This window comes from Ursus arctos, unplaced genomic scaffold (assembly GCF_023065955.2).
Source record: "Ursus arctos isolate Adak ecotype North America unplaced genomic scaffold, UrsArc2.0 scaffold_7, whole genome shotgun sequence".
In the NCBI taxonomy this organism is placed as follows: Eukaryota; Metazoa; Chordata; class Mammalia; order Carnivora; family Ursidae; genus Ursus; species Ursus arctos.
In genome coordinates, this window is record NW_026623089.1 from 53,222,046 (window position 1) to 53,236,698 (window position 14,653).

Here is a 14,653-nt window from a genome sequence, read left to right on the forward strand (position 1 = left end):
GATTCACATGTGGCCAGATGAGTCTGAAGGGCCCCCTGCCAGCATAAATGGTGTGTTTGGTCACTGGCTCCTAGACAGGTAGCCAGCAAGGCTGTTATAACAAAAAATACATCCTCCCACAGGATGGAGGGAATGAGGGGACAAGCGCTTCTCTCTGACACTCCGGTAACAGAAGAGATTACATCTAATGCTTAGGGGCCATTTCTAGGCATGTTCTTCTCAAAGCCCTGCTAGGGCCATATTAATTGTACTCAAGAAACTTACAATGGGTCCACTTTTATTTTACTTTAGACCCAAGGATTTCCCTGGATAGAGCCAGAAGCCTAATCTTATGTCCAAAATGGCAAACAGACTTGAGCTCACATCTGAACTCTGATGTGCAGGTGGGAACACCGCTAGTGCTGAGTTGAGAAGGGACAGGAGGCTCAGGAGGAAAGATACAGATCTATTAGTGATGTCTGGCACGGGTGCGGGCGTGGGGAGGGGATGTACGCTTGTCCAGGTATTTGTCATCCCTGCCACATACTGCCTGGTGTTATGATTTCATGGACACGGAGCAGATTCTTTGTGACCTTCTGCTCAAGTGGGCAAATGCTTATAGCACTCCTCCACTCAACAGGGCTGTGCCCGGACGCCGAACGCAGCAGCTGAGTCCCCAGCCTTGCGTTAAGGGACGGTGGTCTTCTGCGAAAGCACAGATTCTTACTGACCCACCTCCTTTTTGTCTTGCTGGGACATCGGAGCGAGGGAACAGAGCTGCTAAGGCCTGGACCACAGGCTTAGGATCAGCATCAAACTTCAGCCCAAGGGGTTGGCCCAAGTGGTGCACCTGCGTTTCCAGAGAATGCCAAAGTTCAGGGTCATGGAGGCGTTTATTTGCTAGGCTATCAGCTCCTGTGAGGCTGGGTCTTGTTCATCTTTGAATCCCTGGCACATAGTAGGTCTTCTATAAAATGAGAAGGGAAGAAAAGGGGGAGAAGCTAAGAGGAAGGAAAAGGAAAGAGAAGGGAAGGGACAGAAGGCGAGGGGATAAGGAGGAAGGGAAGAAAGGAATGCTGTTTCAGGAGAGGCACTTGGTAGACGGATGTGTTTGCCAGAAGTGGCTGCAACTGGCTGCCCTCGCACCTGCTCCTCTTACAGGATGATTTTTATGTTCTCCTGCTGGTACGTGTGGGTCTGTGTTCTCGCCCCTCAAATCCAGGTGGGCTCGTGGCTATGGTGGACGTGGCCTTAAACGGCTTCCACATCTAAGCCATGAGAGGAAATAATGCTTCCGCCTGGGTCTCCTGGGATGCTCGCTCTGGTGACCCAGGCACCGTGCCTCGGGGAAGCCCACCCAGCCGTGCTGAGGTACAGTGGAGCCCCCTGGCCCCAGCCCCAGCCCGGCTGAGTTTCTCGGGAGTGGGTCCCCCAGCCCCATTGAGCTATATCGGCTAATGCCGTGTGGAGCAGAGGACAGCTGTCCCTGCCACTCCTGCCCGGATTGTAGATTCGTGAGCCCAAGAAATGACTGTTTATTGTTCGAAGCCACTAAGTTTTGGGGTGCTTTGTCACCCAATAATAGATGGTGGAAACAGAGCTAACGCTCGTTGCTCTGGAAGGATCGCTGCAGGCTCAGCTCTGGGTCCTCCACGTGACCCCCAGGGAGACTGACCTGGTCGGCTGTCTGGAGCCCGGCTCTCACCTGATATCAGTGCCTGGGAATTCCTCATGGGGAAGGAGCCAGTCATGCCAAAGACGCTGCTATTGAAGATGGTGGAGGTGCCGCTGAGGACCGCCATGCAAACAATGGTGACAGCAAAGAAGCCATAGGTCCAGGAGGAGGTGTCCACCTTCACCAGCACGGTCATCACCAAGAAGATGGTCAGCATGACAGTCAGCGAGGCCAGCACGCGGACACGAATCGGAACCCTGGGGGGAGGGGGGAATGCCAGAAGTGGTCAGGGATCCCCTTGGGCCTCCCATGCCAGGCCAGGGGTGGTGAAGGTTCTTAAGGGACACTCTGCAGCCAGGAGGCCTGGGCCTGAATCCTGTCCTCCTGGCTCATTAGCTGTGTGGCCTTGGGTCAGTGACTCAACCTCTCTGGTTTCAGCTTCTGCCTCTGTATAGCAGGGAGGAGAATGGATCCACCTGCTGGGGTGGTTGTGAGGGTCTCGGGAGGGGCGTGTGCGGAGTACAAGGGGGCAGCATCAGCTCAAGGCAAATGCTTGGTGGATATTGCTGCTTTTCATCTTGCTGTGAGGTTCAAGGACAGGACAGGAGGGCTCTCGAGGCAAGTCCCTGCTCCCCCACCACAGGGCTGAGCTCTCACTGGCTTTGTCTAGGGTTTCAACGAAGCGACCACCCTCTGGGCTTCCTTATCCCAAAACTTAGCAGTGGGGGGAGGAGGGAGAAGAGCAGAAAATCATCATCATCATATAGGAATCACCCAGATAGTACTTAATTTGTGTTAAGTACTCTTCGGAATGTTTCTACATGCTGACTTGTTGCATTCTTGCACCGGCCCTGGAAGACAGGCCCTCTGACCTGTCCTGCACATACAGGGAAGGAAACGGAGGTCAGAGATAATAAAGAACTTGCTCAAGGTCACTCACGGTGACCCCGAGAGGACTGCCTCCAGCCTGCGCTCTCAGAATGACACTCTACTGCCTCCCTGGAAAGAAGGGAATATGGGTGGTCCAGAACAGGCCAGGGCAGAAGGATCCTCCTGTGATGGTCTCAGTTGTCATGGGCAGCCGCGGATGCCAAGCCAGCGCAGCCCACACCTGCAACATAAACCGTACGCTCCTCCCGGCCCCCAGCCTCCCAGACGCTGCCCTGAAGGGAGGAGCGGAGATGCCTGGCTCTCCGGGAAACTGCACATTTTTATTCCAGGGAGAGAGAATATCATTGAACGGGGCTGTTTAAATCATCAGATTAGACGAAGCTTTAAGCCGGATTGGATGTTTGGTTAATTTTCCTGCTAACCAGTGGGGGGGGGGGGGGGGTGGGGGCTGGGAGAAAAGCCAGATTAGTTATACATGCAAAAAAAATTTTTTTTTTATAAAAAAGAAAGACCTGAAAGGTAAAAAAAAAAATGTATCTACATACATATGTACATAAATAGGTGTGAAATGACGAGCGCAAGAAGCAAGGATTTTTCAAAGTGCTTTAGCGGCTCCAGGCTAACTTGAGTTTTCTCTGATCTTCGTTCTGATCCTCGCTGGAAGGAGAGCAGGTGCCGCCTCTGCTGTGTGAGGGGCAGAGGGAAGCCTGAGGATGTGAAGAGGCAGTTCAAGGTCGCGGTGTGAGTCCGTGGGGAGCAGGGAGGAGAACCAGGGTGTGCCGAGCCTCCGCCCAGGGCTGTCTGCCAACATGCATTCTCTCTGGTGTCCGTCCCACAAACGTGTATGGGGCCACTCCTGCGTGTCGAGTGCTCTGCAGGATGACCCCGGCCCCGGGCAGACGAGGACCGGGCATTTTGCTTTAGCGTGCACAGTGCTCCACTGGGAGGGTCCCAGGGTGTCCTGGGCACAACCAAGGGGCACACAACCCAGCCTGGGGGTCGCACAGTCTTTTTGGAGGTGGTACCTAAGCTAGAGTGTAAGGTGTGTCAGGGTGTGAGTGCACGCGCGTGGTGAGAGGGAACACGGCAGGTTCAGGGAACTCGACTGGCCTCGGGCTGCAGGGGAGATTGAGAGCAGAGGCTGGAGGGAAGCGGAGCCCTATCCTGGAGGGCCTGGTCCACCTGGTAAGTGTCAAGGCTTGACCCTCAGAGTAGGGTGTAGGGTGGGCGTGCGGGCTTCGTCTGCCAGCATCCCTTCCCCGAGGAACACTCTTCCATGCCAAGTTGTTCTGGAGAGGTGGCCAGCCATATTGTCTGCCCTGACCCAGCCACAGATGATGGACACACGATGACTGGGTCTGGGATGACTGGAGTGTCCCATGCCACAGGGCGGGCTGCTGGTTTGGGTTAGGGATTAGCATGTGAGCCAGGCAGGGACAGTGAGGGCTCTCCAGGACTGAAAGGTGGAAAGAAGTTCCCTCTCTGCCACAACCGTGTCGGGGGCTGCTGGTTGCCACCTGACAGCTGTGTGGAGAGAGACCACACCTGGGAGAGAGACCACATCTGCCTGGGATAAAGCCAGGCAGACACACAGAGCCCAGGGACAGTGCAAGAGAAAGACAGCCCTGGGGACATACCGTGATCCCCTGGACCCAGCAATGTGTGGAGGTAGCCCGGACTTTAATTTTTCAGGTAAAGAAGGGGAAAACCCTTTTCGTGTCTCTATTGTTTGTTCCAGGAGTGCCAGCTAACACAAAGAGGCACATCAAGGTTTCTAGCTGGTGAGTGACCTGCCCATGCACCCTCCCTCTACCAGGAAGCAGGCTGCAAGTGACAGGTAATTAACACCCCCTAAGAGCAGCCTTCAACCAATGACAGAGAAGTGGGTGGATAAATACCCCAGCTCCGTCCCCTTCAGGTGTGTGTTCCGCACTGGGTCCCAGAGTCCTCAGGCAGGTCAAGCTCGGTCTCTCTCTGTGGGAGCTGGTTCGGTAAGGCATCCTGTATTGGCTGCCTTTCCCTCTCATCCACCCTCTTCACCTCCCAAATAAACTGCTTGCACTTAAAATCCCTGTTCCAGGGGCTGTTCTGGGGAACCCCATACTACGATGCATCTTCCCAGGGTCTGCAGGGGCCCCATCCTGGGCAGGAGCTGGTGGGCAGCCAGGTGGAGCTGGGGGCCCCTGGGGGCCGAGTACCTAGTGTAAGTGCACACCAGGGGCCCGGGAGGCTGGCGGTCAGGCCTACCTCTGATGCTCGGGGTGGTTCTACACACTCACCCGTGTCACATAATGCCTTCCACTCTCTCCCAGCAGCTGGAGCTGCCCGATACCCCAACGATAAGAGCCAGGAAGAGCCCAGAGCCCAGGTCAACATAAGCTTCCATTTACAATTGTGAATATTAAGATAATCGAGTGGAGAGAGAGGGTGGGGACCAATGCCAAAAAGCTTTACCAGATCCCTGGGGCAAGAAGGTGGCCCAGGGCAGACTGGGAGACATGAAGGGTGCCACCAGGACAGTGCTCTGTCTTGTTCTCCCCGCCCCCCACCTCACCCCCATCCCAGGGTGGACATATGGCCTGGGAGGGACCAGTATCCACGGAACACACAAAATGACAGACAAGGGCTATTAGCAGTGCAGGGAGGCTCTCTGCTTCTTGAACCAAGCACGGCAGGGAGACCGCGGGACACACTTGCAGAGTTTCCAGCCAGCCTCCAAGTGACCTCTGCCTTTAACCACCTCCTCCAGCCCAGTGGACAAAGTCCACTCCAGGAGTGCTGACGGCATCCCAGGAGCTCTCTGGCGCCTGTCACAGCAAGGTAATCAGTTGCCCCTACAAGAAGGCTGTTTTGGAAAGAGCTGGGGACTTCTCACCCAGCACCCCCGGGGCGGGCAGCCGAGGGAAGAGTGGGAGGTGAGGAAGTAAATGCCAGCGGCAGGCCAGGAGCACCGCAGTCCCCACAGGTCAATGCCAACGGCAGGACAGGAGCACCGCAGTCCCCACAGGTCCCTCGCCTGCACAGGCCTCCTCCTTGCCTGCAAATTACCTGCCACGTGACCCATGCTGCACCTGAGCCCCATCCCTGGGCCCCAGGTCCTCAGGGGTCTTGCGTGGGGCTCTCTTCAATGCCCACGAAGCTTTATAAACGTGCCGCACGAAGCCCACCCCTCATGCAGTGACGGAGGACGCTGGCCTCACTCTGCTTCTTCCACCTGGGCGGGGAGAGTGGCCCAGGGGACAGTGGTGCCGTTAGGATGGTAGAGAAAGCCTAGACAAGTGTTGCCCTGGTGGCAGTGGCTCTGCTCTGGGGCAAGAGATGGCCGCGATAACTACTTCAGCCCTGGGACCCTGGGGCAGGCCACAGGAATGTGAGATTCTGGGAGAGGGCTGCCAGCTCCCCACCCGCTTGCTCGAGAGGGCTCAGGACCCCAGGGGACTGATTTCTTCATAAGTCTCTCAAATGTAAATCCTCCTCATAAGTATTTATGATGCTACAGATTTAACATAATAAAACACTTGGAGATTATGGATGAGCCGGTCAGAGAGCCAGGGTTCTCCAGGAGGGAAAAAGGAGATGTTTCAATCTCGCACATTAAATAAAAAACAGCTTAGCCCCAAACCATCTTTCCACAACCCAGAAACAGACGGAGGCCCATGAGCACTCCCCACATGGCCTTCGCCCCCTCCTATAGGCAGGAAAGGGCAAGGGCAGGCCCTGGGGTAGGCTGGACCTTCTCGAAGATGCCCTATAATGCTGAGACTTCAAAGCCAACAGCCTGCCTGACCTTGGGAGGGTGACTGCCTAGGCGGTCCCCTGTCCCCACTGCAGACAGACCTACACCCCCTTTACCACCTCCTTCCTTCCTGCCTGAAGCCACGGCAGAGACCCTCACCAGAAGGCTCTGAGGTATGGCTCTGGTGGCAGGGAGGGGCCAGGGAGCCCAGAGTTTCCAAGTACAAGTGTGGGGTGAGAAGGATCCCAGTTCCCATCTGGCTTCACCCTGTTGGTGGTCACGTGACCTCTGCGAGCCTATCTTCCCATCTGTAAAAGAAGGTACCAAGTTTCTGCTCTCTGGTTGGTGGGAGGGTTAAAGGAGACAAAGCTCTAAGGGCGCATGTGCTCGGAGGCGCTAACCTCGCGTCCTGAGGGTCGACCTTCCCTGACCCAGCTGACCCCTGTCCCAGGCTGGCTTCTGGTCTGCTGGATCTCATGACTACAGAGGAGGCACAACACCAGCTTGGGCCACCCCTCACAGGTCCTGTGGTCTTGGATACAGCTCCGGACTTCCGCCTGAAAAGTGGCTAATGTCATGGTCTCCCTCTCAGGTTACTGTGTGTCACCAGGCCTCACCCCTTGTTATAGTTCAGACAACGACGCCAGATCTAGAAGGGGGTGGGGGCCTCTCACTTATACGAGCCCGGGCTGTCCCCGCTGGACAAACCCGTATCCTCAGGGCCAGCCAGGCGAACGGACAGAGAGGATCCTGAGAGAGTCCTGGAAAAGAGGGGGGTGGTGAGAGACCAAGGGGGCCTCCACCACCTCAGCTGTCACCCCCTCTTCCTCATCCTCCTCCCTTGTGTCCCCTTCCCTTCTTCCTGCCTTCTCTCCTGTAGCACTTCCCTCCAGGGACCAGCCGTGCTGAGGGAACACTTGGCCCTGCTCTGAGCTCCATTCCTCCACTCATTCCTCCTGCAGGAGGGGGTCCTCTGGAGGCTGCACCCCACCTTTGAGGATACTGAGGGTAACCCCGTGCACCAGGGGAAGGCACGAGGAGGCAGGTTAAGGGTCAGTTGGTTTACGATTGGGGTTGCAAGGCCCTCAGGCCACGTGTGTCCCATTCTGCTTTTCGCCCTTACAGCCTGCACTTTGGTTTTAAAATGGGTGCAAATTCTTTGCCTCTCCTTCCACTGACAGGTGGGTGTGTGTCCCCTTGAAACCAAGTGGGCTGGGTGAGTGCTTGCCCAGCTGAGTCCGGCATAAGTGACACTCGTCACGTGGCTGCAGAGACCGGGTTACAGAAACCGTGTAGCTTCTGCCTTGCTCTCCTGAGCCCTTGCTCTTCAGCCACAAGATGAAACGTCCTGCTACCTGAGCCAGGTATGTGCCAGAGACCACGGGGAAGGGAGGGGAGGGTGGAAGAGAGGAGAAGGAGATGGTGCCCGAGAGGGTGAGCAGGTCCAGCCCAAGCTGTCTGCAGCCACGAGAGGCAGCGAGTCAGAGCCGCCCACGGAGCCCGATGATGCCCCGATCATGAGACATACTCATTACTGTTAGTGTTGAAGCCACAACCACGCTGTGGGATCTGAATGCCGCGACAGATCGTTGCAATGGCCCCGCAGCACAGTGTGTTTGGAAGCACTGGTCCACCCAGGCTTAGCCCACATGCCGCCTCGCTCCTCCTGTGCTCAGAGCAGATGCCACCAACCTATCGCAGCGCACTCCCTGAGGCCAGACATGCCTTGGAGTCCCGTTCCACCAGAGATCCAGGCTGGTCCTGCAAAGTTAGCAGTGCTGGGTAAAACTGATTTGCCAGCAGGGGCCTAAGGTTTCAGGCAGCTGTGCCCAGAGAAGGTTCCTGGCGGTAGCTTAGGGGAAATGTGGGCAAAGCCGCTAGGGCTGGTGCTCCTGCAAACCTAAGTTGAGGCAAGGGTACCCTGGTGGGTCTACGGGCCATGCTAACTTGCCCGGCTGTCTCCTACATCATTCCTTCTTCCACAGCGCAGCCGGGGGGCTCTCTCCCAGCCCCCACTCCAACACACTGTCAGGAGGTCCCCACTGAGCCTCTGTGAGTAATCAACCCATGAGCTGATGGCCTACCCCATGGAGCGAGAGCCAGAATCATGGGGTACCAGGCTCTTAACTTCTCACGCTCTCAGAAACACTTGAGGGGGCGTCTGGGTGGCTCAGTCGGTTAAGCGTCTGACTCTTCGTTTCAGCTCAGGTCATGATCTCAGGGTCGTTGGATCAAGCCCTACATTGGGCTCTGCATTCAGTGTGGAGTCTGCTTGTCCCTCTCCCTCTGCTCCTCCCCCAAGCTCTCCCATCTCTATCTATCTCTAAAATAAATGCATCTTAAAAACCATAAAAAAGAAAAAAAAGAAAAGAAATGCTTAGAAGACCAGCTTCCACAAGCCTTACACCCCGGGCCCGCCCCCGCCATCCACATGCTGGCCTCGGGCCGCCCCATCAGCAGCCCAGGCAGCTGGTGACAGACAGGCGTCCCAGATGGCAAAGGAGGAAGAGCCGAGTCCCCACATGCCTCCTGCTGGCTGCTGACGCGGTGTCCCAGCGTGTGGCTGGGAAGTGAAAGTCCAGCTCCCTGCCCCGGCTTCCCTCGGCGGGGCCCCAGGTCACCGGTCTGACCTCTCAGTCTTCCCTGCTGGCCTCCTACTTGGGGGGCTGCCCCCGAGGCGAGCAGAAAAGCAGCAGCCGTGAGCGAGAGGTGCGCGGAGATGGCTGGAGGGAAGGGCGGGGGCTGGCAGACAAGGAACGCAGCCTACCTGTTGACGAGGAGGAAGTTCGCCATGAGGCACAGCACAGACGAGACGGTGGAGGCAACGGTCAGGTAGCTCTCGAAGTAGTTCTGCAAGCACAGAAGTGAGGGGGCTGCTGACATCACCGGGGTTGGGTGGGAGGCCCTCCTGGGGGCTTCTCCCTCTGTCTTCAGAAACCAGTGAGTGATGGATAGGTCTACCCCAAGACGGCACGGTCCCGCCCCACTGTGACCAACGACCACTCACTCGGTCACTCAACAGACACCGATATGAGCTGTGTGAAGTGCTGGGGATGTAAGTTAGGATCGGACCTTGTCCTTGCCCTCAGAGAGGCCCCTAATGCTCTACAGCCCATGCTCCCACCTGCTCTCCCCGTCCCGTCCCACCCACGATGGGCCAAAGGGACAGGACTCAACTGTGAGCCTGTACACGCAGAAAGACTGTGCCCGACCAGCCTGCTTTGCTACCGCCAGATTTCAACTAACCGAATGGGCTTTGTTATGACCCAACCACATCCTCGTGTTCTTGCAACCAAGTGAGGCCTCTTAGAAATACACCAACCCTGACGCCCACGGGGAAACTTTGTTCTGACTCTGGATTTGCTCCCTCAGTAGAGATGCTACCCAAGGTCAAAGCCACTTTGGGAAATGGCTCCTAGACTGGCCAAGAGGAGGGAAAAGGGCATTTTTTCTGGAAGCGGTTGCAGGGTATTCCAGATGACACATGCATGAGACCACACGATGAAGAGCTGCTGATTACAATGTGCTGGAGCTCAGAGCTCGAGAAGCTGTGTGGCAGCTACACCTGGTTCTCCAAACTCAGAGAACTGCCCACTCCTCAGGGAAGATGTTACTGCATATCCTTTACTCCTCAATAGACCTGTCTTTAAAAATCGGAAAGGGCTGACATACCTTGGTTTTGGTCACTGTATGTCAAACCATGAACCCCAGGTTGGTAATGACCATGGGTGTTAAGCCATGAGAACAGATGACACGTATTAAGCATTTCCTGTGTGCCCAATACAAAGGCTTTATATTAAGTATGTTTTTTACTCTGAAAAATAAAAAAGAAGTTGTGAGCATTCTTCTCTGGAAAGCTCACAAAGTTGGACTTAACTGAGGCAATATTTTGAGTTACAAATGTACCAAGCGCAAGGGACAACGTGTGCAGAAACCTCGCCGACGTGCAGAGCACTGGGCCAGTTACAGGGATCACTACACAGAATGAGACACGCTTCCTGCCCGCTAAGAAGGAAGCATCCCACTGGGAGTGGAAGATAGAGTGTGAAGGTACTTGCATCTCAAAACGCCATGGGAAGAGATGTCAGAATTCTGTGGGTTTTTGTTTTTGCCAAATCAGAGGTGGGAGTGGTGAGTTCTAGAAGAAGGGTTCCAGGGCGGGGAGTGGACCAGGGAGGAGGATCCCGTGAGAGAATGGGAATGAATACGGGTTTGGGGAAAGGTCCCAGAGGAGGTGGGATCTGAGGCAGACCTTGAAACAGAGGGTCAGATCTGTCCTTTCTGGGAGAGTCTGATTGCAACGTGGCACCCGAGAGAGAAAGGTATCATAATGAGCTCCTTCTGGTCTGAAACTGACTGTTCCATGGTCCCTTTTTAAAGCCTGCAGAGTGCTTTGTGGTCTTTGAAATCTGCACCCCGAATATAAGGTGGTGGCGGCCTTGCAATTAAAATGGTAATCACAGCGAGTGCGGGCCATCAACCATGAGCCTTAGAAATAGCCTTCCTCCTTTGAGGTGCCACCTCATTGTCCCTGCCCTGATGGGCTCAGTAGAGCCTGGACTGGTCCGAGGCACTCAGTCAATTACGTCTTGACACAGTGGCTGCGCCTACGTGAGGCCAGGCAGGCGGCAGGCGGGAACCACGGAGAAGGGCCGCGAGGAAGAGACAGCCGCAGGTGGGGGCCGACCAAGACGGCCCCAAATCCAAGCCCCTCCCCCAGGGCTCCCTTCCTTCAGTGGCGGCTCAATCCGTGGCAAGTCTACGAAAACCATCGCATGGGATGCAGGGTCTCTGTCCTTGCTTTTTCGAGCAGGCTCAGGTCCCCTGAACATTTTAGGAATGGGGATTTTCTAGGTAATTGAATGTTCTGGTCTGCTGATATTTAAGCAGAAAATTGTCCTTTTAATGTTGGAAAGCGTTTTAAATATTGAAAACGGATAAGGCTCTGCCTCCCTTTCTGTTGACGGAGCCCATTTTCTCGGCTTTTCAAAGAGCGTGCAGGAGGGGCAGAATGGGCTGGACTCTGGGCCATTTTTCTACTGGTGCGGATGGGGGGCTGTAGATGGTTGTGTAGGCTGACTCAGCACACCCCATGGAGTTTTTTTTTTTTTTTAACTTAGTTCCTGATATGAACATGTTGTGTGTGTGTGTGGGGGGGGGTTACTTACTTGCTGCTTTTGCCTGTAAGTAGAGTTCTAGCAAAATGTGGTGGGCAGACTCTCTAGGTGGTCCCCACGGTCCCAGCCTCCTGTGCTCACGCCCTTGTATGAGACGCCCTCTGCTAAGTGTGGGTGGGACCTGTGACTTGCTTCTAACCAAGAGAATATGGCAAAGGGGCGGACATACAGGATGACGTGTATGGGATAACGTTACACGAGATGGTAGCACCTGTCTTGCTGGGTGCTTTTTCTTTCTCCCTTGATGGCTCAGAGGATGCAAGGGGCCATCCTGGGGAACCCCAAGTGGCAAGAACTTCAGGTGACCCCTAGTTGCTCAGAGAAGTTTCTGGTCAATACCCAGTAAGAAACTGAAGCTCTCAGTCCTGTGACTGCAAGGAATTGAATTCTCCCAACAACCCAAGTAAGCCTGGAAGTGATCCTTCTCCAGCCGAGCCTCTGGTGAGACCGCAGCCCTGGCTGAGCCTGTGATTGTGGCCGTGTAAGACCCTGAGCTGAGGACTCTGTCAGGCTGCACCCCGACTCCTGGCCCACAGGCACTGTGAGATAATAAACGCGTGTCGTGTTAAGCCGCTGGAGTGTGTAGTATTTTGTTACACAGCAATACATTCCTAATGAACGAGGGCTTGGGACCGCTGAGCTCCTACTATCCAGAGTTTTTCTGCACACTGCTGCCTCTTGGTGTAGTTTACATTCAGTTCCTTGATGAAAACAGGGACAGCCAGACACAAAGACCAATGTATCTGCCTGCGAGGGAAACAAGGTTATGCTTGCTGGCATAAGTCCTCTTCGACTTTCCTCATCAAATCCTTTGCTGAAATTAGGCTCATTGTGTGCAGATTCCAAAAAACAGGATTTAGCTTATGTGTCACCCCAGATCTGCTTACCTTGCCCGCCCCTCGGGCCATAAAGCCACTGCCGCTGCTGCCCCCAGAGAAGGAGCCGACTGCAAGGGAGAGACCCCTGTGCTGTGCACTGCCCAGGCCCCACGCTTGAGGCTCTCGCTCCCTGGGAGACGGTGGGAGGGGTCAGGTGACATTCTCTGAAGTGGGGAGAGGAAAAGCCCCATGACATAGGCTTTGACCAACAAGAGGCAGGAAATGGGAAGGAGACAAGAGATAAACTTCTCGACTTTCTTCTCCCCCCACGAACTGGTCTAAAATGTGGTGGGTGGCCCCATGTGGCTTCTCTGGATTCATGCTGGGTGCCCAAGCGACCAGCTGTGTTTTGTTGCAAAGCTGTGGCGAGCCTGCGTTTGCTCTCTCCCATCCCTGCCTCACTTCCCTTTTCCCTCACTCTTGCTTTCCTAGGACGGTGCACCCTGAGATGGTATATTCACACATAACGGGTGGCCTCGGGTTCCTTTCTAAGAAACATCCAGCAGTGAAGGCCCTACTTTCCATCCTGGATTACACCCTTTGCAGACCTGCAGCTGGCATTTCCTTCCTAGCTTCGTCTCGTTTGCCTGCAAGGGATGTTGGGCCCCCTTCTCCCATTTTACTCCAGGAAATGTAAAAACATGTGAACTGGTTCAAACACATTGGTGACAGTCCTGCCTCCTCCAGAGCAATCCATCCTTTCCATCCCATAGGGCGATTGCATGTCATGCCACGTGTGGGGATGACTTGTACTTGTGCCTCGTTCCTAGGAGCTCCCGCAAAAGGCTCTGTTGCTATTGTCACACCAGCTGCCCCACAACATGACTGATGAACATGGCCTCTACCTCCAGAGGTGAACCCAAAGACCCCAAAGGCCAGCGCTGGCCATGTAGGAGTAGAGGGACAAGGAGAGCCCCGGGGCAGTGGCACTGGGTCACCTCGGGGGACAGCAGAGGCTGAGAGCACCAATCCTGAAGCGACGAGATGAGTGAATCCCCTCACAGTTGTGCCACATGGCAGCCCTGTTTATAGAGTCCACAGAAAACCTATGTCCTGGGGGCGGGGGTCGCTCCTGCAGGTAGGAAACCGGGTGATTCAGCAAGCAGGCAGGGCTGAAGATGGGTGGGATCAGCAGGGCAGGACATGGTGGGATGACGGGGCCTCTCTGAGCAGGGTTCTCTGCCTCAGTAGTCGGGAGCCCCAGAGGCCGGTAATCCCACGGACTTCCACATGGCCAGCGGCTGCTGCCCATCCAATCAGCAACCCACTCCTTTGTTTCCTGAAAATGTGGCCACCCCCGTGTGCCCTGCATGTGCTGGTGGCCTGGTATATGCCTCTGGGAGCATGAAGCCTGGCACCATCCTCCAGCTTGAGTACAAGGGACACAAGGTATGGTGGAGGAGGGAAAGAGGGGCCTGGGGGGGAGGTCCCTCAGGAGGCCCTGAAAGGCTGGCGGAAGTTTGCCAGACGGATATAGGGAGGTGGGGGTGCTGGCAGGGGGAGAGAGAGTGCACTCCAAGAGGCGGGAACAGCACATGCAAAGGCCCGGAGGGTTGCTTCTTTGCCACCTACGACTCGGACCCAAGTGCCTTTGTTGGAACAGACTCCCTGAGGCCTTCCTCGGCATTGACAGGAATCTACTGAGCTATGACAAAACTGCACTGTGCCGTGCATTCAGCCCAGACGTCCCGGGAGAGGTGGCATGGAGCCACGGCACCCACCCTTCTCTTTCAGGGTGCTAATGGGAGACAGCGGCCCCATCGGCCACCGTTCTGAATTCGCCAACCTGATGGGAGGAGAAGCCCAGTGAGGAAGAAAGCAGAAAGCTTCTGCTCCTCGTGCTTCTCCTCTAAGCTCCCCGCCCTCAACCATCTCCCTGCACACTGCAGTCCCCCGGAGCTCAGCACACTGGCAGCGGGAACACCAGAGCCATCCATGACACGGTGCAGGTAAGCTGAGTGGGGGCACGGAAGCCCCGCAGCGTGCCAGGTAAACTGCCAGTGAACAAAACTGCTCACATGTGGCCTGCACAGACCCCCGTCCCTTTGCTCTTAAGGCAGCCTGCGAGGGCGAGGCAGCGCTGGGTTTGCTCCCATTTTATAGATAAGGAGCCTGAGGCTACCAGGTGGATGAACTAGACAGAGGCGCCTACCTGGCGCATGCTGGCGCCAGATCTTCTGATGCAGGGCAGGGGTGGGGTGGGGGGACATTTAGGGGCTCTAGCTGAGGTGGCCTGCCTCACAGACGCACAGGCTCCAATGCTGTCCCTGGGATTGCACCAGGTCACACGGAAGCCCCAGTGGCCAGCACCAGCAGT

The 14,653-nt window shown here is 55.7% G+C and overlaps 1 protein-coding gene across 1 annotated transcript in view; it reads right to left on the reverse strand.

Annotated features, from left to right (window-relative positions):
• The window catches only part of SLC29A3 (solute carrier family 29 member 3), a 49,276-nt gene that overhangs the window by 17,200 nt on the left and 17,423 nt on the right, over nucleotides 1-14,653 (reverse strand). Inside the window, 2 exon segments of the mRNA XM_057308603.1 lie at nucleotides 1,685-1,911; nucleotides 9,049-9,131. Of these exon segments, the coding sequence (XP_057164586.1) occupies nucleotides 1,685-1,911; nucleotides 9,049-9,131 (310 nt within the window).